Genomic DNA, 25,544 nt, shown 5'->3' with positions numbered 1-25,544 from the left:
GTCCTGTTTTAAATGTCACTTCAAGATTGTATTTTATGCTAGTTTGTCTGTATTTTTTCAAATGGAAAAAATACGTTCCGCCTCCATATTGATTTTGTCTGTGGGCCCAATCTCCCCATTCCAGGTTTGAATTGACCTGTTCAAAAGGGCCAGTTATACAAAATATTCTGATTGGGACAGCTGAGAGGGGGTGAATCAGGCATGATTAACACTACTTGAACTTGATCACAGCAAGTTAAATCAACCTTTGTGACGTTCAAGGACTGAACAATGAAACGTTCAGAAGGGTGTTTCAGTGCAGAGTGAGCAGAAGCTAAATGGCGAGTTCGGGATCAGGTGGTGAGACCGGGCGCAGTTACAACAGGCAAGGGAGAGAACGCGGGAGAGAACGCGGGAGAGGAAGAGGAGAGACGGGGAGAGTACGCGGGAGAGGAAGAGGAGAGACGGGGAGAGAACGAGGGAGAGGAAGAGGAGAGACGGGGAGAGAACGAGGGAGAGGAAGAGGAGAGATGGGGAGAGAACGCGGGAGAGGAAGAGGAGAGATGGGGAGAGAACGAGGGAGAGGAAGAGGAGAGACGGGGAGAGAACGAGGGAGAGGAAGAGGAGAGATGGGGAGAGAACGCGGGAGAGGAAGAGGAGAGAACGAGGGAGAGGAAGAGGAGAGATGGGGAGAGAACGCGGGGAGAGGACGCTCACCTTGCAGAGGGAGAGAAAGAGGGGAGAACATGGGAGAGAAAGAGGAGAGGAAGAGGAGAGATGGGGAGAGAACGTAGGAGAGAACGTGGGAGAGAAAGAGGAGAGACGGGGAGAGAACGTGGGAGAGGAAGAGGAGAGGAAGAGGAGAGAACGTGGGAGAGGAAAAGGAGAGCACGTGGGACAGAGGAGAGGAAGAGGAGAGAACGTGGGAGAGAGAGGAGAGGAAGAGGAGAGAACGTGGGAGAGAGAGGAGAGGAAGAGGAGAGCACATGGGAGAGAAAGAGGAGAGGAAGAGGAGAGCACGTGGGAGAGAGAGGAGAGGAAGAGGAGAGAACGTGGGAGAGAGAGGCGAGGAAGAGGAGAGCACGTGGGAGAGAGAGAGGAGAGAACGTGGGAGAGAGGAGAGGAAGAGGAGAGCACGTGGGAGAGAGAGGAGAGGAAGAGGAGAGCACGTGGGAGAGAGAGGCGAGGAAGAGGAGAGCACGTGGGAGAGAGAGAGGAGAGAACGTGGGAGAGAGGAGAGGAAGAGGAGAGCACGTGGGAGAGAGAGGAGAGGAAGAGGAGAGCACGTGGGAGAGAGAGGAGAGGAAGAGGAGAGCACGTGGGAGAGAGAGAGGAGAGAACGTGTGAGAGAGCGGAGAGGAAGAGGAGAGGAAGAGGAGAGCACGTGTGAGAGAGAGGAGAGGAAGAGGAGAGAACGTGGGAGAGAGAGAGGCGAGGAAGAGGAGAGCACGTGGGAGAGAGAGGAGAGGAAGAGGAGAGAACGTGGGAGAGAGAGAGGCGAGGAAGAGGAGAGCACGTGGGAGAGAGAGAGGAGCGGAAGAGGAGAGAACGTGGGAGAGAGAGGAGAGGAAGAGGAGAGCATGTGGGAGAGAGAGAGGAGAGGAAGAGGAGAGAACGTGGGAGAGAGAGAGGAGAGGAGAGCACGTGGGAGAGAGAGGAGAGGAGAGGAGAGAACGTGGGAGAGAGAGGCGAGGAAGAGGAGAGCACGTGGGAGAGAGAGGAGAGAACGTGGGAGAGAGAGGAGAGGAAGAGGAGAGAACGTGGGAGAGAGAGGAGAGGAAGAGGAGAGAACGTCGGAGAGAGAGAGGAAGAGGAGAGCACGTGGGAGAGAGAGGAGAGGAAGAGGAGAGAACGTGTGAGAGAGGCGAGGAAGAGGAGAGAACGTGGGAGAGAGAGGCGAGGAAGAGGAGAGCACGTGGGAGAGAGAGGAGAGGAAGAGGAGAGCACGTGGGAGAGAGAGGAGAGGAAGAGGAGAGAACGTGGGAGAGAGAGAGGAGAGGAGAGCACGTGGGAGAGAGAGGAGAGCCACGCTCACCTTGCAGAGGGAGCTGAGGTGGAAGCCGTAGGACTGGGCGTTGCGGGAGCCGCTGTTGATGTAGTTGCCGATGAGGAGCACCAGCTCCAGCAGGGTGCAGAAGCTGCGGCTGCGCCTGACCTCCTCACAGGCAGCGCTCACCGCCAGGATGTCCGGCCGGATGTTGCTCACCTGCTCCTCGAACTGCAGCCGGAACAGGATGGAGTTGAGCCGCGGATGCAGCCGCTTCACGCCGCTCATCTGCAGGGGAGAGAGAGATCAGAGCGCCGCCACCTACAGGAGGGAGGGCGGAGGTGCGCGACACTGCTCTGGACCGGGCGTAGGGTCTCGCTGCGGAGAGTGAATTATTCGCTTCTTGTCTTGTCGATGACTGACAGCTCATTTTAACCGGTGTCATCGCCAATAAAGGAGGCTGGGAGAATGGAGTTTATTTTCCGGCAGTTCACAAAGCACTTTGTCCTAACGGAGTAACAAGTTCAATCTAAATTCATATCTTGCTGGAAGTGAAAAGGGGAAAAAAAGAATCAGGCGGCGAAGTTAAAGACAAACAGCAGTTTAATCACAGAGGCCCTTGTTTTCAAGAGCAGAGGAACCGCGCGCGTGTGTTCGACACGTACAGGACGATGCGCAGGCGGCCAAGTCAACCGGGGGATCCGGTTTCCCCAGAAGTGTTTAGCCATTTAGAAGGCGGTCTGATCAAAAGCGGCATCACCCCGCCGTCGTTCCGGGTCATAGACGGAGAGATGAAAACATCCGGGCGCTTCGTTGGGGCTGTGATTCGATCTGGGACGGAAGGAGGCCTAATTGCTTTTGTGTTATTGCGGCGGGGTCCGGAGTGCGACTGGGTGGGCTGAACCGTCGCCCGGCGCGGTGTGGGCTTACATCGGTTACACAATTACCGCAAATGAGGAAATATTGCCTTTTAAAGCCGGAGCCTCGGCAGCGTCCGCTGACAGCGGCGCTCTGAGATGGAGCTCGATTAAACGCGCTCCCCGTTAGGCGTAGCGTCGACCGTGCGCCGCGTTCAGGACGCGTCACCGCGCCTGATTAACGGCCCCTAACACGCACCCAATACGATTAATCGCCGTGGAAACAAACCCCCCCCGACCGTAAACGGGTACAGACGTGACCTATGAGGAAGGAGGGAGCGATTGATATGGAGAAGACCACTCTCAGGCACGAGCCAATATGGTCTTCGGCGTGGCTGCTTAATGCGCTGTTTGTAAAAGAAATGGAGAGAAAAACAGGTTGAAAAGGCTGGTATAAACAGGTTGAAAAGGCTGAAATAAACAGGTTGAAAAGGCTGAAATAAACAGGCCTGTTTTGCATAATGCTTTTGCTGCCAGGGCTGTTTAAGGGACATCACGCTCCAAACAGGTCTTCCGGGGAGCAGCACTTCCTGCCCACAGCTGAGAATAAAAATAAAATAAAAACAACAGCAGTCGCGACAGGCATTTCCGCCAGAGCAGAAGTGTTCACGGAGAGCCGTAGTTTCACGCACCACGTTTGCCTGACTGGTCGTCTCAGACAGGGGTTAACGTGCCTACGAGCCCACAGGCCACTTCATAAGCAAAGGCATCTATATTACATTACATTACATTAATGGCATTTGGCAGACGCTCTTATCCAGAGCGACGTACAGTTGATTAGACTAAGCAGGAGACAATCCTCCTCTGGAGCAATGCAGGGTTAAGGGCCTTGCTGAAGGACCCAACGGCTGTGCGGATCTTATTGTGGCTACACCGGGGATGGAACCAGCGACCTTGCAGGTCCCAGTCATGCACCTTAACCGCTACGCTACAGGCCTCCCCATCTAACGCCGCCCTGGTCACAACGCACGCTAACGCGTTGAAATGCGGAATGAAAGGTTTTCCGACGAGTGGAAACAACCTGAAATGAACCGGCGCACTGAGCACAGCGGTTTACCGTGGCGGAGCTAACGGAAGTGCGTCTCACAAACCCACCTGAACCCCTCGCGCTGCCCAGAACACGGCCGGACCGATCCACCCGTCCGCCTCTTCACGCAGATCAATCACGCGCGGTGACATTTTCTCTGACGCGTTTATCCAAGATAACTTCTCTCGTTTTACAACTCGGCCGGCGTATCTGGTCCCGCGCAGACGTTCGATGGCACAATAAACCGACAAACAAAAAGGATGATCAAAAACCTAAGCAAGTAAACAGATGAAAAATGCATCTTTGGCAGAGCGGCACTTCCAATCGATAGAAATAAGTGCAAGTGGGGAGAGACTATCTTTTTCTAGCAGATGCGGCGCGAACGAGCCAATGGGAGACGAAGCCAAAGTGAGGGAATGGGAGCAGGGCTGAATGCCTAATGCATGTGTGTAAACACCCTGCCAACTTGTAATGAGCATCATCTTCAGATGTCAGCGCCGGCCTAATCCACGATGAAACAGACTTCCATTAAAAAGGTCTGCGGATGGCGCCCGTTTGAAAGGGATTAGCGGCGGAGTCGCTGCCCCGGAGTTGTGGCCGTGGGCTCTTCCAGGCCTGCTTTCCGCAGCTCACCTAAGGCCCTCTCGCTCGACGGCGACCACCGCGGGGATGCGTGAGGTCCTGGCGGAGAATACGGGCTCCTCAAAGGGCCGGCCTGTAGCGTAGAGGTTAAGGTCCACGACAGGGACCGGGCAAGGTCGGTGGTTCAATCCCCGGTGTAGACACGATAAGATCCGCACAGCCGTCAGCCCCTTGAGCGAGGCCCCTAACCCCGCATTGCTCCAGAGGAGATTGTCCCCTGCTTAGTCCAACGGTCTAAGTCGCTTTGGATAAAAACGTCAGCTAAATAACACGTAAAGAAGTATTTGACGCATTTTTTTCTTCTTCTTTTAAATCTGACAATTACGAGATTCAAGATGCTCGTAGTTCACTCATTCGATGACAAACAAGCGCCCACTGGGCCCTAAGTGTGCATAAAAAAGCCTTCAAATCATCTTTCATGTTTTCTTTCCCGCCTTCGTTTGAAGCGCTTGTGCTGAGGCCCTATTAAAGGAGATGTTAGGCGTCCTGTTAGCTCGGCGCTTATTAGGGAGAGAAAAGAGGAGCTGCCATTGAGCACAGAGCGGCAGAGGCTGAGGTGTGCAGCTTCTCCCTAATTGACATTTCTACCTCCGGAGGCACAGACTGCTTTTGGGCAGCGCGCCCCCACCGGTGTGCGTGTAAAAAGTGTGTGTGTGTGTGTGTGTGAGTGTGTGTATGGTGTGTGTATGGTGTGTGTGTGTGTGTGTGTGTGAGTGTGTGTGTGTGAGTGTGAGTGTGTGTGTGTGGGTGTGGGTGTCTCTGTGTGAGTGTGTGTGTGAGTGTGTGAGTGTGTGTGTGTGTGTGTGTGTCTCTGTGTGAGTGTGTGTGTGTGTGGGTGTGTGTGTGTCTCTGTGTGACTGTGTGCGTGCGTGCGTCTCTGTGCGAGTGTGTATGTGTGTGTGTGTGTGTGTGTGTGTGTGTGTGTGCGTGAGTGTGAGTGTGAGTGTGTGTGTCTCTGTGTGAGTGTGTGTGTCTGTGTGTCTGTGTGTGTGTCTGTGTGTCTGTGTGTGTGTGTGCGCGTGTGTGTGTGTGTGAGGTGACGTCGTTCTCCACACCCCACTCCTGGCCTACAGATGCTGCACATGTGCGTTGCTGAAAGTGAACATGAACAGGCACAGGAGCGTGTGGGTCACAGTCAGCGAGGGGAACGTGCCATGTCTTCTACACGCAACAGAAGGTTCCAGCGGCTGCCTGGCCCGCTCATTAATGCAGAGTGCTTCAGAATAAGAGTCCCGTGTGTTCAACACCTAAGAATAAAAGCCTGACTGCACTCTGGCTTTTACCGTTATTCCTCCGCTCGTCATTATTTTGATTGAAGGCTTTGGCAGGTGGGCGTCCCGAGGTCTCTGTTCTATTCCGAAGAAACCATTACCAACATGCTCGAAAGACATTACAGGACAAAGACGACCGTCCGTGAGCATCGTCTCTTGGATGCGCGGAAGGTATTGAGAGAAGGATTTTGTTACCACGAAGCAGGCACAGATGGCTGAAAAAAACTGGACGCCCCTCCAATGGGCAAAGCCTCACAAATTAACCACCATTAACAATTAGCTTTGTTATTCCAACTAATTCACGGAAGTCAAATTGGTAATTCAGTGCAAACGGGGCCGTTCAGAGCGAAGCTAATGAAGTTCGATGTTACCCAGCTGACAATGACGGGTGCATTTGCTGCGAGTAAAAAAAAGAAAGAAAAAAGCCCACTGGAAAGCGGGGAGAGAGAAGACATGTCCAACACCGGCCCAGCTGTTGCAGCGGACAGGTGGAGTGAATTTTCGGACAGCGCGGGCCAGGTCATTTGGGCAGCGTTACGGCGTCAGCCTCAACGACCCGCTCCGATGCCCGGCTGTTCAGACAGCGGGCACTCCTCAGGTCACATCCCGTTCCTGAGACCCACAGAGTGGCGCACCGCACTTTAAAATGGCCGCTTCTCCCACCACCTTCACGTCGCCTGCTGAAAATGACATTCGCCGCAAAGCATCCATTTTGTGTGCGACTGCGCTCCTCCCTCCCTCCCGTTCCCCAGGTGAGCGCTCGCGTTTAAAGCAGGCCTCCACACGCTCTGCCCTCCTGCTCAACCTGGCTCTTACTCTCTTACGCGTCTTTATGTCCAATTCTCGGTCTTGTCCTTTTCCTTCGTCTGTGATGGGCAGCGTGGGATGCTCGGTGCTGGGGATGAAGCTCTGGCTGGCAAGGCGCTCTGCTATTTGCCATGGTTAATTTTTCAGCTGACTGGGTAATCAGCCCTTTAACACAATTCATTTTGTGAATTAGTCATACTTTCTCAGATTACCGCGGATGTGTCTGAGATGCGCGGACCAGGCGTTCTCAGAGAATCCAGCTCCAGCTCGAGAGAGAGAGAGGGAGAGAGAGAGAGAGAGAGAGAGACACAGAGAGAGAGTACACACAGCAAGGCATCAAACGCTGCTTTTCTCCCCCTCTCCAACACTCCACACTGAAAAAATGATTATTTGTGGTGCCAGTTTAGGCCTGTGATGGAGAGCGAGGCTTTTTGAAGCCCAAAGTGGGTGGAAGCCTCGGGAGATATCCATAACACACACTCATTTGAACCAATCTGTGCCGTTCTGTGGGGATAGCAATGCCTTCTGGTCGGTTAGCAAAGGTCACAGACTTCAGGGAGCCGGTAGCGGTGAGGGTTCAACTCAAAGCCTTAAATCGGCGAGCACCTACTCTCCAACCAGTCGCATTTTCCTCCAAACGCCTGTCTGAGCTACTTTCCAATTTCTAGTGCCGGAAGGCAGGTTGCTTCTGCTTCTCTTTTATGTGCAGGAGAGCTTCGTTTTGGGGGCAAAGCGCGGCATTTGTGTTTGTTTTCGCTGGATACACTGGGTTTCTTGTGAAAGTCCCGGGCATTGATCCTCTGCTCTTATGCGCCAGAACAGGCCGGATGAGTGGGGGGTTATTTGAAAAGACGAGCTCTACCCCTCATTGACTGATGATAGCGGGGTCTTGAGCTGTTGTGTCTCAGTCAGGGATTTTTGCACTGATGCCTGCGGGCTCAAGAAAAAATCTCCCTTGGGTTATTAAGGAGTCAAAAACAGTCAGTTTCCTTCAAGAAACAATCAAAGCGCCACTTTCCCCAGCGCATCGCGGGGTTGTGAAAGAGGACAGCCGTGATGGGCTGCCAGATCTGTTTCAAACTCACACTGCAGCTCCTGCCACGGCTGCACGCCAGTGTTTAACTCCATCCCTGCCTCCACTCCGCCGGCCTTTTAACGCCTTTTATACAATTCCACATATTATTTATTTTTTTGCTGTCATTGCCACTGTCTGCTTGCAGTCTGCCGTTCCAAAGCTGTCGCCGCATGCTTTTTATTTCTTTTCTTATTTTCCGGCTCTCGTCAGAGAATTAATTTAAATTGAGAGTCATTAACGGACCGGAGCGTCTCGGAGTCCACCTGTCAAATTATAGTCGCGTCTCTGCGTTTTCCGGCGCCTTCCAGTCTCCCTTCACTGTTGTCAAAACAGCATCACAACGGTACAAGTACTAAAGCTCTAAAAATAGAACCTACTAAACGTTTCTGTTCTCCTCGGATTAGAAACAAAGATTTGAGCATCCCACTTGATGAGTGGGCACATACAGTTAAACGCAAAAGTATCGGGAAAGTGACTTTTTTTTTGTTGTCGCTGTGGCTCTGTATTCCAGGACATTGGATTTGAAATAAAACAATGAATATGAGGTTAAGGCGCAGACTTCAGCATTAGTCCATGCGCAAGAAAGCCAAACAAAGGTAGAGAGTCAATTCTAGCTGTGGAATTTGCATGTGGAAGACCAAGTGTCAATGCTAGTAAAGCAGGCAATCACGAGGCTGACAAATAAGCAGAGACATAGCCAAAGGTGAGCCAAAAATCAACCATTTGATATATTGTTAGGAAGCACGAATACATTGGTGAGCTCAGAAAAGCAAATGCCCTAGTAGACCACGGAAGATGACTGTCGTGGATGACTAAAGAATACTAAAGAAATCCCTTTTTTAACGGTCAAACAGATCAAGAACACTCTCCAGGAGAGGTGTCCAACACCACCATAAAGAGAGGACTACACCAGCATATCCTCAGAGGATTCACCACAGACGTGGACCACCGCCCAACCTCAGAAGATGAGAGGAGTATCAGCCAGTACAGCAGGGTGCTGGAAAGCGCTGAGGAAGGTGTTGAGAAAGGAACTGCTTACGGTCAGACGGGGTGCGGGAAATAAAGACCCATCGTTCCGTACGCTTGTTCACACGTGGTTTTATCAACATCGTTAACAGCTGGAGTCATTAACAGTCTTGTTTTACACTTAAGATGCGGCTGAATATTCAAACCGATGACAACATGTTGCCAAACAGAACAGCAGTTTCCAGCGAGGTTACTAACGAGTAACTTCAAAAACAAAAAAGAATACACATTTTAAACACAATTGGACTGCACTGTTTCAATCTAGTTACAACCAGAAGTGCACACAGGAACAAGTTTCAGCTCAGCATTTCTTTTCTGACTTGTACACTATTTCACTGATGAAGGCGGTTGTTGAAATGCTTGAAAAGTTTTTCTTTGGATCAAGCTTATTTACCACCACACAACAGAACGCTGTGACAGAACACAGCTTTTGCCATGGAAAGCAGACATGGAGATGGGTACGGACACAGACGCCGAGGCGAAGGGAGAAATGGACAGGGGAAGACTGGCACATGAACCCCTGTGGGTTGTGCTTTGTTTTCGCGCTTTTGTTTCATAACCGACGAGGGATTTCCAGTAGCAGGATGAAAGAGAATTCTTCATTTCAAGCTGCGCAAAAGTCAGCACTCTTTTTGTCCGTTCCCATGAATAAAAACTGCTGTTTTCTCTCTTTGGCAAGAGAGTAGAGCGAATCAGTCATAACAAGTCATATGCGTCTCTTCCATCATGCAACCCTCATATATATGTGTGTACTTTCCTGCGCACCGCATTGTGTAAAGAGCAAAAGAGGAAAGCGTGCATTTTTTTCCCCTCTTATTCAGTAATTTCTTCAACTGGAAATGTTTGCCGTGATAAATATTCAACTCTAAATAAGTGTAAAGGTCAGGTTGGATTGACTGCTCTGATATTTTGATGTGCAATGTGACCTTAAGAAGTTGGGCACTTTTTTTGTTTTTAGAAGGGTGGGGCGTGGTGGAAAATGCATAATTTCTCCGGGCCTTCGCTTAAGGTTGAGCGCTGTGTGTGCCGTGTGCTTGGCTGAGCTCAGGCAGCCTGAAGGGGCCAGTGTAGCGCTTAGCGTAGCGCGTAGCGTAGCATCGCGGAACGGCGCGTCCCTCTACGGCCTTCGCATTCACGGCCATCACCCCTCTGATGAGTCGCTCGAGCGTGAAGCGAGGCACGGGAGACTTTCTAGCTTCCTGCCTGGTGAAGCCACATCACGTTGGCTACCAGAGAGATCCGCTTGACATCTTCCATGAGGAACGGCAGCTCCCAATATGCACAGACACTCAGAGCCTTCAATAATCGGTCTGCAAACACAGACCAAGCCATGGAACTAAAGCTCCCAACCATCACAGACACTCAGAGCCCTCGATAATCAGTCTGCAAACACAGCCCAAGCCATGGAACTACAGCTCCCAACCATCACAGACACTCACAGCCTTCAATAATCGGTCTGCAAACACAGCCCAAGCCATGGAACTACAGCTCCCAACCATCACAGACACTCACAGCCTTCAATAATCAGTCTGCAAACACAACCCAAGCCATGGAACTACAGCTCCCAACCATCACAGACACTCAGAGCCTTCAATAATCGGTCTGCAAACACAACCAGAGTCATGGAACTACAGCTCCCAAGAATCACAGAAACTAATTTCCAACAAATCAGTATCAGGGAACCGCAGTTCCCAACCTGCATGGCACCTCAGAGCCACAGAAGCTAAAATCATGCCAAACTGAAATATCATCACGATATGGCATATTTCTTTACCCAGGTCACCCTGAGATGTGGTCAACATGAGAAAGGGTTTAATTGTACGGTCAAAATTCTTGACCGAAACCACTGGTTCCCAAACCTATCCTTGGGTATCCACAGCCCGATCCAGGTATCTGAAGAGTTCTGCCTCAAGCCCACCTCATACAACTAATCAAAGCAGCCTTTTGTTTTCGAATATCCTTGAAGTATTTGTGGCAGAACTTTCTTTGTTTGCATGTGTGCCCTTCTTGCACCCCTTGTGGCAATAGCATGCATAACAGGAAGTACCTAAAACCACTCCATTCATTTTTATTGGAATAAATATTTATACCTGAGAATGTCTTATTTCTTGGAGTACAATATTCAAATGTCATTTTCTGGCCCAGTTCACAACATGCACTGCCACTCGATTTTAAAAGACAGATTTTAAGCTCTGGCAAAAACCCAACAAAATAGATTTAGATAAAATGGAATACAAAAAAAACTAAACAAAACAAAGGCACTACTACAGGCACTACTACCATCCTGATCAGCCACTCTTCAATTTCTTCCCTATTATGTTTAATTCACTTAAATCACAACACTGTAAGCAGCATCGTCTAAATGCAGCAGCACACATTTAAACAACTTTAAATCCATGCATGCAATTCTTAGTCATAGGCTTTCTCGCCGTAATTCTGGGTTGGTTTCAAAGGCGGCACGATTTAGTTGGAGAAGTACAACACCTAACTAGCGCACACAGTTTTGGGGCGAGAGACGGCTGAAATGATTTTCCCAGCGGGGCCCAGCCAGGCACAGCGCTCAAGAGCGGCAGAAGGTGGAGACGGTGCGGTCTTGAGAACGCGGATCGATGCAGACACTCGGCCTCCCTCCAGCAGCCTTTCAGGCGCGCGGGCTGCAGCAGGGGCGCCAGGCCCGGCCCCCGCAGGGCCCGCGGGCTGAGAGCCGCTTTCAGCTCCCACCAATTACACAGCCTTAATTGGTCCAATTAGTTAATTCGAGGTATTCAGTCACGGTGATGCGCTTCCCGCGGAAAGGCGGCGGAGAGCGAGAAGGCGCGGGGGGGGGGGTGCGTGTGTGTGGGGGATCGGAGAGCCCCAAACGGGCTGAGTGACTGGCCTAAATAAAGACGTCGGGAGCAGAGGTTGAAAGGAAAGCCCAGCGAACGGAGGAGCCCGGCAAGGATTGAGTTGGGCTACCGCCATCCAATTCGTCTTCATTTATTGCCCTAATTTACTTTCTCTGTAGTGAGGACGGAGTGTTAGCTTTCTCTCGCTCACAAAACGCTCCCTTTCTACTTCGCTTTTCATTTCTTTTCCCTCCACATCATTCCCAGCTCATTTAGGGTGTGTGTGTGTGTGTGTGTGTGCTTAAGGGGTGACTCGGGGTGACTGTTCGAGCCGCAGAAATCCACACACTGCCGTTGGCAGCATCTAATCCCACAGTCTAAGCTACGCGCCAGTGTCCTTTATATTAACCTGCTTAATAGGCTAATAAGCTAGCATGACCAGGAGTGTTGTAGATGAGGGCACTGGGGTTGTCTGTACACATAGGTATGCATTTCGGTTCAGGAGGAGGTTGGGGGGGGTGGTGGGTATAGTTTCCATAGTAACAATGTTGAAACTGAGTGAGGAAGCAATGCCCCTGGTTCAGAAGTGATCTCATACAGAGAAAGTTTTTTTTTTTTTTTTTTTTTCCTCAGAGAGGCACCTGCAAAGCCTTTTCTCACCTTTTAACATCGCTCTGCACGTCTATGTGTGTATGTATGTGTGTGCGCGTGTGTACACGTGCGTGCATGTGTCCATGTGTGTGCGCGTGTGTATTCCGTCTGCCTCTCTGGAAATGCCTCATCTAAAACCCTGTTATTCACCAGAGGGGGAAATAGTCTATCGAGAGTCAAAACTGACAAACAAACCTGCACAGAACTCTTCATTTCTTTCATTGTGACATGCGTGTTTTCCTAGAACACATACCTACTTTTCAGAAATGCTGAACATCATTTTTCCCCACCCTGCTCCCAACTGACTGAGAGCAAGATAGAATTGGCATTTTGGCAGCTGGAGTTTGGCAGGTAGGGGCTTAGGATATCGACGAAGGTTTACATGCAACTGTTTTTTCTTTGAGTCAGTGATGGATTGATCCTTTATTAAAATAAGGCCTTCTGTCTGTGAACTGGAAGAAAAAAAAAACAAGAAGTAAAATAGTGTTTTATAAAAGAAGAAAAAAATGTAATACTGATTGTTCTCCTGGGGTTAAAAGAAGCTGTGAACACATATCACACTTAATTTGTCACTCATTATTTCATAATTACTGCACTTAAATTATCAAAGCTCATCAAAGCTTGCCATCAATGACGTGATGCGATTTATGAACCGTCACCTGAACCGGTGAGGAGTAAGCAGAACTAGCGAGTTCAGGCGACGTTCTTGGCGGTCGTGTTCGGGTGGAACAAACGGACGCAGTTTGACCTGTGGGGTCTGAGCCGTGGGGTCTGAGGCTCCTCCCTGCCTTCAGATGACCCGCCTTCCTGGCACCCGTCCCCAGCCAGGCCGACGCCCTCCCCGGCAGTCACCACCCAATCGCGGCGACCCGCGAGGTCCCCGATACGCCACAGCTCTGCACACACGCCCGCCAGGGGCTGCCAGCTCCACTCCCGTGAGGCCGGCTTTGCCCCGGCCCGGTCGGCAGGGATGCAAACGCAGGATATGTAAATGGCCCGCTCTGGCGCGCTCGCCCTGGATAAGGGGCAAACAGCAATAATGAACACAATGTGTGCGCTGGGCGAGTCGACCACCGGCTGCACAATTAGCACATTGTGTTTATGAAAGGCTGGCTCCCAGCCCGGAGCAACTACAGCAGGCATAAAGGAACTCATTCAGTTCACAAGAAAGCCCATTTACTGCACAAATTAACCTACACTGACTTTATTATTACTATTACTATTATTATTATTATTATTATTTTCATTCATGTAATGTAGTAATAACCATTTGCATATTCTTTATTTTGATGTCTTAATTCAGAGGAACCTGCACAGCTTACATGCAGAATGCATACGGGCATAACTAAGTCAATTAGAGTAAACTGCTGTGCGGAAAGGCAACACTACAGGGCTGAGAACTGAACCAACAACAAGGCCAGTTCCATAACCGCTGTGCTACCGAGTGGCTGCAGTGTTTTACCGCCACGGCCTTGCACAGCGGATACACACCGAGCCGCAACGCGGGAATCCAGCACAGACACTCAATACCCGCTCCTGATTGGTAACAACCACAATGTCCATAAGGCCCTGGACAAACTGTCCCGCTATCGAAATTTACACAACGTAACTCATTCATTACAACCACTAACATAACAACATTGTGTAAAGGACATTTGATAGTATAAAGTAGCTAAATCTTTCCAAGAAAAGATTGTTAAAAAAAAAAGAAAAAATAGCTAGTAGCCTATAATGCCTTTAACTGACCCCAATGATGGCGCTATTACGCTATTACCTTAATCGTCTGTTTATATTCATGGCGGACAGGTAAAAACACTCCAAAGTGAGGACCCACTTTAAAAAGTGCCCAAAAATATTGCTGTATGTAATTTATGTCAGCTGTAGCGTGTAAAGGAGGCAATACCGTCAATTGAATGAAATACAAATACAACACGCCATGAACATGAGGCAGTGCAGTGTTTTTGACTGCTCGAGAAAAACGTTACATATGAGCAGAGGTAGCAGCAACGATTAGCACCACCGCATTACCAGCGAACTGAAAAGCGCACGTGAATGAGCCCAGACGCTGGTTGTGCCACTCATGCCAGAATATGGCAAAAACGTTAGACTGAGAGAATGAGCATCACTGGAAAAAAATTAAAAAGTTTGTACAATAATATAGGCAACAGTTTCATTTTAAGTTATTCTGAGCCAACTGACCCATTTGCCACACTTCTCGCAGTGGCAGCAGAAATTCTGCAGTTCTTGAACTTAGTTTGAGCTGGAGACAACCAGAGAAGCATTTATTTATTTTTTTATTTATTTTTTTAGTATGTCTGGTTGTTAATATTTTTCCACTATGACCATGGCCTTGAACCCCAATTAGCACCAATACCTCTATTTCTCTATTGCTCTATTTTAAGTTATTGCTTGCTGGCTTGTGAAAAGCTTATGAACTGTAGTTTTATTCTGCCAAAAATAATGAAATAGGCATTAATTCTTCTCACATCTCTTTTTTGGGTAACACTTTAAAATAAGGTTATATGAACTGCCATTAACTAATGTCTTTGTTAACTAAGTACAGAGAGGTCAATCTGTACAGCTTTGTTTACGTATTTGAACATCATGAATTCATGTCAACAACTAAATTAGTTCATGGCAATTCATTTTGGAATGATTTTTTAAATGTATTTATTAGTGGCTATGGTGAGCTAATGTTAATGGTTTATCCTATGGTTTGCTAATGTATACATATACAGGTAACTAATACATTAGTTAGTAGTAAATAAATATACTAACGAATGAAAAGTTCATTTCATGCTTAAAGCATTTGTACGTCAATTAATTGTGGTTAACCGCTACACTAGTTAGTATTCATATTAATACATAATACATATCATACATATCATTACATAATAGTGTAGTATTCACTGTATAGCGTGATTGTTTTTCGCACCAAATTATGGAGAGTAGCACTAAGAGTATCGATAAGCATCGGAATCGATAAATGGCATCAACATCAGTACGGATAAAACCCTAACGATACCCATCCCTCGTCTCGTCTCAATATTTAGCGCCTTATCTACCAACACCTTCAGCGTGTGCAAAACTAACAAGACCACCAGATTGGTATAAAATAAATACCATGACCAATCACAGGCCATGCCGTTGGCTGTGTTAAAGGTCTGAGCTCGGAGCTGATCATTCGGACGTGCGGCGTGATTAATGGCTCCTGTCGGCTCTGTGACGGCGTGCGTAAGCAGTGGAAGGATGACGCGGAGACGGATGGGTCAGACACGGGCCCCCGTGAGGCTGAGAGGGGATGGGTCAGACACGGGCCCCCGCGAGGCTGAGAGGGGATGGGTCAGACACGGGCCCCCGCGAGGCTGAGAGGGGATGGGTCAGACACGGGCCCCCGCGAGGCTGAGAGGGGATGGGTCAGACACGGGCCCCCGCGAGGCTGAGAGGGGATGGGTCAGACACGGGCCCCCGCGAGGCTGAGAGGGGATGGGTCAGACACGGGCCCCCGCGAGGCTGAGAGGGGCCGAGCCAGGCACGGTGGTGCCGCCTCCCTCCCTCCCTCCCTCCTCCCTCCATCCCTCCCTCCGCTCTAAAGGGCTTTTAAACGCTATTATTCCACAGCGGAGGGGGCCTTCACACTAAATCATGCATGCCTTTTAATACATCTCCGCTGAATGATTCCATACCAAAGCACGGGAGACATAATTGGGTTAGCGCGTTTTCGCTTTAATAAGTACGCATCCTCAGACCGCAGGTGCTTTTCTTTTTAAGCTTCTGAAAAAAAGGATTATCTGCATTTTAATTGCCGCTCCCTTTAGTATTACAACTAAAGAAGCCTTTATTTTTTTTTGTTAAAAACGACTACAATTACCAATTCCATTTAATGTTTCAAACGAGCGTGGCACGTTCCGGGCATGAAGGAAACGCTTTGCATGATCTCTTTTCTGAGAATTTAACCTCCCAGAAGAGGAAGAGAAGGCAAGTCGCCACTTAAACAGAGTAACTTTGAAGCGCTCACCTTTAAACAGTGTGAGCGGTTTGATTTTATTGGATTAAACGGAGCGCTGCTGCTTTTGGGGAGGTCAGAGTGGCGAGGACTGGCACAACGGCGGCGATGTTGACTCTGAAGCTGAGTTTCACTCATTTGCATATCCAATTTAAGGCACCGTGTCCTTCCGCATCAGGAGAGGCAAACTCGCCGTGCGCTCTGTGCAATGAATCTGCTTTCAGCACAAACCCACCTGAAACTCTGCAAGTCGCCAAGTATCCTGTTAATTGTTCCGCAGAAATCAAATGACACGTCCCCCATACACCCACCTCAGGCTGGGCAATTCGGGAAAAAATTATTTTTTTCACATTGACGGTGTAACAGTATTTGGTTTTCCAAAACATATTACACGAGAAGAGAACTGGGATGCACTGTAATTGTAGAACAATGAGGACAGTCAAATGCATCAACATATCAGCTTTCTTTCATCATCCAAACTTCAGAGGCCGTGTAAAAAGATTCCAAGGGAGAAAAGATGGGGATTCAATATGACTTCAATATGACATCCAACCTCGACGTAATTGATAAAAAATGGATAACTTCTTACAGTTAAACAACATTAAAAAAATCATCAATATGGTGTGCCCAGCCCTAATTCCAGGCTTTCACCACCACCAGTGTGACTGACTCCATCACGCCTTTCCACAAACTTCTCCACTAGTTCTTTATCATACTATCGCGATGTGCAATTTTCTTCTTCCATTGGATGAAAAACATGAACATACCATTGATAATGGTATTGCAAAAGCACATGCCATTGCATGAATTCATGCCGATATGCCAAAAAAACACCTACATCTACCACCCAGCCCTACAGTCACCACCCTGTCGCGCTGACGTCTTCATCCAACATTCAGGGCCCGGCATGACAGACAGGGAACCCACGGCTCATCAGCAAGGACATGCCTCCATAAAGCAGGTCGCACTGTAGGGTCTGAAAACCAGCCTTGGCTTCTGTGCCGTTTAAACACTCGTGCGAGGATAACTGCTGCGTGAGAGGCACTCAGCCTGCGCGCGGTGTGTGTGGAGGGGCCCCTGGGGGACCGGTGTGTGAGAGAGAGGGTCCTTACCACCACCCCAAACTGCTCCGGCTCAGACAGGCTGGCGTACTCGTGCTTGTACTTCACCAGAGCGTTCAGCTGAGTCTGCTCAGGAAGGTGCTTCACCAGGTTCTGCTCAGGGACACGGCAGAGAGAGGAAGAGGAGGGATGGAGAGGGAGACAGAGAGGCCATTTTCATTTATCTGTTAAGTCAAGTTCTGTTAATGCTAACCTCGCAAATCCAACCCAATCTTACACAAAACCACACAGAAAGGAACAACATATACAATACATGTGCTGTGTGCTACATGTGCTGTGTGCTGTTCTACATGTGCTCTGTGCCACATGTGCTGTGTGCTGTTCTACATGTGCTCTGTGCTACATGTGCTGTGTGCTGTTCTACATGTGCTCTGTGCCACATGTGCTGTTCTACATGTGCTCTGTGCCACATGTGCTGTTCTACATGTGCTCTGTGCCACATGTGCTGTGTGCTGTTCTACATGTGCTCTGTGCTACATGTGCTCTGTGCCACATGTGCTGTGTGCTGTTCTACATGTGCTCTGTGCTACATGTGCTGTGTGCTGTTCTACATGTGCTCTGTGCTACATGTGCTGTTCTACATGTGCTCTGTGCTACATGTGCTGTTCTACATGTGCTCTGTGCCACATGTGCTGTGTGCTGTTCTACATGTGCTCTGTGCTACATGTGCTGTTCTACATGTGCTCTGTGCTAAAAGTGCTCTTCTACATTAGCTCTGTGCTACATGTGCTTTGTGCTACATTAGCTCTGTGCTGTGCAACATTTTATGTGTGCTGTGCAACATTTTCTGTGAGCTGTGCTACATGTGCTCTGTGCTGAACTAGTTCTGTGTGCTGAAACACTGTTTCCATTAGCAAATCAATTCCCCTCTAATGTGAAGCAGACCAGAACACTGCCTGCCGCAGGTGGCAGAGGAAACAGCAGTTATTACACATCAGAAATCATATCAAACAAGCCACTTTCCACCGTTTCACTGACCAGGAACAACAATGTGTGTGTGTGTGTTTGTGAGTATGAGTGAGCGTGTGTGTGTCTCTTTGATAGTATCTCAATGGAGGAAAATATGAAGATTTTTCTTGAAGGCAGCAAAGCAATTACACTGAATTCCAAATAAGACCCCTAACCAAATCTCACCCCTGAGAGTGCAGGCACTGTCGACACCTCCTCCCCTCCCAAAAGACCTCCATCCAACCCCTGATCCCTGAACAGTCTAAAGGAGCGAGAAAAAACCTCTACCCCAGGAGATTTCCAAAGCCGTGCAAGGAATCAAAAGCAGGTATAAAGAGTAGACATACTTGACTTTAAAAGTATATGCAGCAGTTTGCTATGCATTAGATACACTCTAACCCCATGGAAACATTAATTCCTCAACATATTGAAACATGGGTCAGATGGGAAGAAAAATAAATAAAGAAAGAGGCTTTGTACAGTGCACTGCTGGAAGGAGATTCCTTATGCAGAGATTCCCCGGCAGAAAAACATTAAAATGTATGGCCGCCCTCTGTCAGGAATTGTGAATTGATTTTGGCCCTTAATGAAGCAGTGTGAGTGATGTTCAGAGTGCTACTGAAGTGTGCAGGCGTTAGACAGGTCTGCAGGGCCGGGAGCAGCCAGGTCTCTAATTGAGCGGAGGACAGAGAGAACAGGGTCCAGGGGGGAGGGGGGTTAGCGAGCGCGGCCGCCGGCCCATACCTGCATCGACACGCCCCGCCCTGCTTCTGGCTCCTTAATTAGGCTGTGAACCGTGGTGGTCTATTTAAGGGTTTGGGAATTCTCAACATCTAATCAGACTGGGGGGGGGACAGGCGATTGCACATTATTCCTCCGCCCCAGATTGACGGCATCCGACCCTACCACAGGGTCCCCACCCCATCACAGAGGGAGACCAGAATTACATTACATTACATTACATTACATTAAAGGCATTTGGCAGACGCCCTTATCCAGAGCGACGTACAGTTGATTAGGCTAAGCAAGAGACAATCCTCCCCTGGAGCAATGCAGGGTTAAGGGCCTTGCCCACATCTTATTGTGGCTACACTGGGGATCGAACCACCGACCTTGCGGGTCCCAGTAAATACCTTAACCACTACGTCGCCCTTCCAATGAGCCTTTCAAACATGAGTTCCTGAATATCCATAAAGACACGTCATTAAGAAAGTTTTATCACCGTTTCTAAAACTCAGCGGAAGTTCTGAGATGCAGACACAGCACACTCGCCCTCGGCTTTACCCAGCATGCCTCTGCCTCGGACTCCGCCCCGCGCGTACGCACCTGTATCATGGGCTCCGTCAGCTGCTCCTCATCCACCTCCAGCACGATCCGGCGGATCTCCTGGTAGGGCATGCGGAAGGAGCCCAGGAAGATGGCTGCCCAGTCACAAACACAAAAAGATGGTTCTGAGCCTCGGGACCGAATCGGAGTTTACGGTCTTTGTGCAAACAGGCAAAACGGTAAAAACGGAGTAAAACTGAAGACGGTAATCGGTTTATGAATTCCACGGCAGAAGCACACAGACTCCTGGAACTCTGCGGTCTGTTTGCTTATGTGGTACATGCATTCATGGGAAGAGGCTGTTTTTATTTGTTTTTCTTTGGTAGCTTTCTGCAGTCATTGAAAAAACAGTGTACAGAGAGAGCAGTACAGTGTTGGGGAATCTGAACTGTGTTAGAAAGCAGTACAGTGTTGGGGAGGCTGAACTGCGTTAGAGACAGCAGTATGGTGTTGGGACGGTGGTAGGTATGCAGTACGGTGTTTGGGAGGCTGAACTGTGTTAGAGAGCAGTACAGTGTTGGGGAGGCTGAACTGTGTTAGAGAGCAGTACGGTGTTGGGGAGGCTGAACTCTGTTAGAGAGCAGTATGGTGTTGGGGAGGCTGAACTGTGTTAGAGAGCAGTAGAGTGTTGGGGAGGCTGAACTGTGTTAGAGAGCAGTACGGTGTTGGGGAGGCTGAACTGTGTTAGAGAGCAGTACGGTGTTGGGACGGTGGTAGGTATGCAGTACGGTGTTGGGGAGGCTGAACTGTGTTAGAGAGCAGTACGGTGTTGGGGAGGCTGAACTGTGTTAGAGAGCAGTACGGTGTTGGGACGGTGGTAGGTATGCAGTATGGTGTTGGGGAGGCTGAACTGCGTTAGAGACAGCAGTATGGTGTTGGGGAGGCTGAACTGTGTTAGAGACAGCAGTATGGTGTTGGGACGGTGGTAGGTATGCAGTACGGTGTTGGGGAGGCTGAACTGCGTTAGAGACAGCAGTATGGTGTTGGGACGGTGGTAGGATTGCAGTATGGGCAGAATCTCCAGATTAGCCAGCCATGAACAAAAGGCCTAATTAAGGTGAATAAATGAGCCCACACGGTTTCCAGTGGTTAACCGCAGGAGCGTTAAGTGCTCTCAGTTACAATGATGGGCCACGGGAGAAGAGCCCTCCACTCTCACCCAAAGGCACCTCGCAGAGCATAAAAAATGATTAAAATAGATTCATAACATACGAAATGTGATGCAAAAAGAATGTTCTTTAATACTGGTGCCCTTGTTACTGGTTTAATGGCCTCAAGTGAGAAATGTAAAAATAGGAAAAGACTCAATGCGACATGCAGGTGTGTGTATGGACATTCGGGTGGCAGGATGGTATCCTTAGGGCCACAGTTCTGCAGTGGCTCTGATTGAGAGCCTTAGGACCAGTTCCACAGTGGTTCTGATCCGGAGTCTTAGGGCCAGTTCTGCAGTGGTTCAGATTGAGTGTCTTTGAAACATGTTGCAGATTTCCTTCACACTTTAATTTATCACCCAGACTTGGATGATTAGCCTCATTTTATTTTAACACAGGAAACAAAGGTCACAATACTGCCTGATAAAATTCAATGAAGTGCATAAATCAGCCTGCACTTAAGAGCAGTCTGAGTCAAATGCAAAGTTTAACCAGTGGCTGCGATGGGCCTTTGAGTGACAGAAACGATGTCTGTGAGTGTGAGTGTGAGTGTGTGTGTGTGTGTGTGTGTGTGCGTGTATGTAATTAGTGAGCACACTTGCGGTTTGTATGTACATGCATGTTTGTGCAGGCGTGTGTGCATGCGTTTGTGTACACGATCCAGGTCATCTCTGGCATGAAGAGCTCCAGCCCTCTGTGGTTAAGCGGTAAACACAGGGCACACCTCCAGCACCTCAGCCGCACTTGAATTGACAGGTTCTCATGGAGTGTGGCATTCTGGGACGCGTTTTGGAGACGAGCGGGACCTGACAGTGAGACTCAGGCGCCAGGAGTCAGCGCTGCAATAGGAGTATCAGAGAGGCCCGCGAGGAGCTGTGAGGAGCTCCAAACAGCTCTCAGACAGAGCGGCGCTCCGCTCTTAGTCCTGAGGACCCCAGCTCTCAGACAGAGCGACGCTCCGCTCTTAGTCCTGAGGACCCCAGCTCTCAGACAGAGCGACGCTCCGCTCTTAGTCCTGAGGACCCCAGCTCTCAGACAGAGCGGCGCTCCGCTCGTAGTCCTGAGGACCCCAGCTCTCAGACAGAGCGACGCTCCGCTCTTAGTCCTGAGGACCCCAGCTCTCAGACAGAGCGGCGCTCCGCTCGTAGTCCTGAGGACCCCAGCTCTCAGACAGAGCGACGCTCCGCTCGTACTCCTGAGGACCCCAGCTCTCAGACAGAGCGGCGCTCCGCTCTTAGTCCTGAGGACCCCAGCTCTCAGACAGAGCGGCGCTACGCTTGTACTCCTGAGGACCCCAGCTCTCAGAGAGAGCGGCGCTCCGCTCGTAGTCGTGAGGACCCCAGCTCTCAGACAGAGCGACGCTCCGCTCGTAGTCCTGAGGACCCCAGCTCTCAGACAGAGCGACGCTCCGCTCGTAGTCCTGAGGACCCCAGCTCTCAGACAGAGCGACGCTCCGCTCGTAGTCCTGAGGACCCCAGCTCTCAGACCTGCTCTTCACTCCAGGCACACATTCACATCTACTCCTTTAGCCCAGCGCACAAAACAACACGACCACGTGTTCAAAACAAGAGGGAAGGGCAGACCTTTTTCACAAAATCATAATGAAACAAAATGAAATTGAATAAAACTGAGTGGGCGCTGTTAGGGATGGGGGGGGCGAGTACCGCTCACCCACTCTCTCCCCGCTGCTCAAGTGCATTCGATTTATTTACCTCCCAATTTCCTGAGCTTTTCACTTCCTCTTTACTGCACGCTGCTTTTATTTTAGTGACTGCCACCCCAGGACCCCGGCAGCCCGCGCTGCATTAAAAGGGAGGCAGGACACGCGGTGTGGAGAGCGCTGAAAGGAGGAAATTGAACATTACAATCCCGCGGATGATTACAGCGCCTCCGTCCTCCCGTCCCGGGGGAGGGTGGTTCGGGCGCAGCGGGAGGCGTGGTGAGATCGGCCGTCTTCGCCAGAACACAGCCTCAGAGCCGCCCGTCACACGCACACACTAATTAATAACGCGCTTTTTTTCATTCGCCATGTTCGTCGAGGATTCTTCGACGGATTCATTCGGACCGAAATTGAATTTGCTCCGGTCCTAGTACAGTTGGGTTGCTTTAGATTCACGATTTAGATTTCACCTTGCTGCTGTAATTAACTTCCCGCGGCCTGCCAGTGCTTTATGTGCTGGTGAGTGTGCTTTACCTCAGCCTGGGACAGATCGACATGACATGAGACAGACGGAGGACTCTCTCCCCCCGGCCTGCCCGACATACTCACACAGGTTCTGTGCGATTTTGGGGTCCAGGACCTTCAGTTCTTTGATCCTCTTCTTGATGGATTTCTTATCCTCCAGGTCCTCTTCCTCCTTCCTGGCTGCAAATGAAACCCACATTTAATATTGGATGTTAATTCCACAGCGAAAGCCAGCGCAGTCGCCTCTCTCCCCCTCTCTCTCTCTCCCTCTCGCTCATTAGCCCTCCGATGGACAGAATTTATGGGTGAGGGCCGGAGATGGCCTGCACCTATTAATACTGTTAAAGCTAATGAACGCCTCGCTGGAGCGCCACGTTAGCGCCAGGGTCCGAGAGCACTGTGCCAAGGCCCCGCCATCAATACAGGGAGACATGACATCACACCACACAGCTGTACACTCAATACAGGGAAACATGACATCACACCACACGGCTGTTCACTCAATACAGGGAGACATGACATCACACCACACGGCTGTTCACACAATACAGGGAAACATGACATCACACCACACGGCTGTTCACTCAATACAGGGAAACATGACATCACACCACACGGCTGTTCACTCAATACAGGGAAACATGACATCACACCACACGGCTGTTCACACAATACAGGGAAACATGACATCACACCACACGGCTGTTCACTCAATACAGGGAAACATGACATCACACCACACGGCTGTTCACACAATACAGGGAAACATGACATCACACCACACGGCTGTTCACACAATACAGGGAAACATGACATCACACCACACGACTGTTCACTCAATACAGGGAAACATGACATCACACCACACGGCTGTTCACACAATACAGGGAAACATGACATCACACCACACGACTGTTCACTCAATACAGGGAAACATGACATCACACCACACGGCTGTTCACTCAATACAGGGAAACATGACATCACACCACACGGCTGTTCACTCAATACAGGGAAACATGACATCACACCACACGGCTATTCACTCAATACAGGGAAACATGACATCACACCACGAGTTGGCTTGTTTCCGCCCGCTTTTAACACAAACGAATTAAAGGTGCGAAATGAAAATAATGATTAAAAAACACACGCGCCCGCTGATTAACAGAGCGTCTCCGTTTCAGAAAAACGCTGCATAATTTAGAGAAGGAATGGCAGAGTGAAGAGTATATTACATGTGTGCACGTATGAGTGTGTGTGTCAGAAACAGGGCTGTGGAAATGATCCGGTTTCCCCCCGGCCTTCCGAGCGTCTCCATGACAGTCTGCGCAGACATGGCAGCCCAGCGGTGTTAATTAAAGCAATAGCAGGGTAATTACAGAAATGGAGAGCGTGGGTAGCTGTGCACTGCTGAAACCAGAACACAGAACCTTTCACCTCATGTAGTACACATGAGCACAGCGGTGTGTGGGGGGGGCCCAACGCAACTTTAATTATTTAAGACACCAGATTAAGAGAACAAAATGCGAACTCCCAATGGATTGTGGGTAATTGCCTGGTGCACTAATTACAATGCTTCTCCAGACTCGAGAGCTAAAAGCTTTAAAAAGCAGACAGGTCAAACTTATGGAAAAAGCACAGGAAAGAAAAATAATAATCCGAGGCTTTGACAAAAAAAAAAAAAAAAAAGTGAGGGAGTGAGTTTACGTGCACTGATGTTCAGTACATGTACTGATGTGTGTGCATGTGCATGCATGTTCCCCCACACACACACACACACACACACACACACGTCATGCTTAATTAGCGCGTGCAGAAGAGGCATTCACAGCCTAATGGGCCAACACATCAAACACCACAGACACATGCAGAAAGAGGGAGAGAGAAAGAGGCAGGGCGACAGAGAGAGAGAGAGAGAGAGAGAGAGAGAGAGAGAGAGAGAGAAAGAGGCAGAGAGAGAGAGAGAGAGAGAGAGAGAGAGAGAAAGAGGCAGAGAGAGAGAGAGAGAGAGAGAGAGAGAGAGAGAGAGAGAGAGAGAGCGAGAAAGAGGCAGGGCGACAGAGAGAGAGAGAGAGAAACAGACAGAGACAGAGAAAGAGAGAGAGAGAGAGAGAGAGAGAGAGAGAGAGAGACAGAGAAACAGACAGAGACAGAGACACAGAGAGAGAGAGAGAGAGAGAGAGAGAGAGAGAGAAACAGACAAAGACGGAGAGAGAGAGAGAGAGAGAGAGAGAGAGAGAGAGAGAGAGAGAGAGAGAGAGAGAGAGTTTCCATAGCCATGTTTACGCGGAGGCATAACCTTATAAAAGCGGTGGAAATAAAGCGGAGCTCGGAGCTTTCCCCTCAGGCCTGCCTTCACAAAGCAAGCGGGGAAAGCAGCCGGCGACAGGCCCCGGATGGCAGCCCGCACGCTCCTGTACGGGAGGGGTATCAGCCAGGCTCCGCAGCCCGGGGCCTGACGGAGTGCACACAGCACTGGGGTGATCACCAAAGGTCAGCGCTCTACTTGGGGGGATAAGCAGACTACACTGGGGGGAGTGCGATACGCCCGCTGCACTGGGGTAATCACCATGCAGCAAGGCTAATCGCACTGC

The 25,544-nt window shown here is 49.7% G+C and overlaps 1 protein-coding gene across 3 annotated transcripts in view; it reads right to left on the bottom strand.

Annotated features, from left to right (window-relative positions):
• LOC133116456 (protein diaphanous homolog 3-like) overlaps nt 1-25,544 on the bottom strand; it is a 354,934-nt gene that overhangs the window by 117,135 nt on the left and 212,255 nt on the right. For all 3 annotated transcript variants that reach the window (XM_061226003.1, XM_061226004.1, XM_061226005.1), the window contains 4 exons: nt 23,032-23,127; nt 19,612-19,706; nt 17,329-17,430; nt 2,015-2,254 (listed from right to left, as the gene is read on the bottom strand). In XM_061226003.1, the coding sequence (XP_061081987.1) occupies nt 2,015-2,254; nt 17,329-17,430; nt 19,612-19,706; nt 23,032-23,127 (533 nt within the window). The remainder of the gene's footprint in view (nt 1-2,014; nt 2,255-17,328; nt 17,431-19,611; nt 19,707-23,031; nt 23,128-25,544) is intronic.

The sequence above is a fragment of the Conger conger genome, chromosome 17 (assembly GCF_963514075.1).
Source record: "Conger conger chromosome 17, fConCon1.1, whole genome shotgun sequence".
Lineage (NCBI taxonomy): Eukaryota > Metazoa > Chordata > Actinopteri > Anguilliformes > Congridae > Conger > Conger conger.
This window is presented reverse-complemented; position numbering and strand designations above follow the sequence as displayed.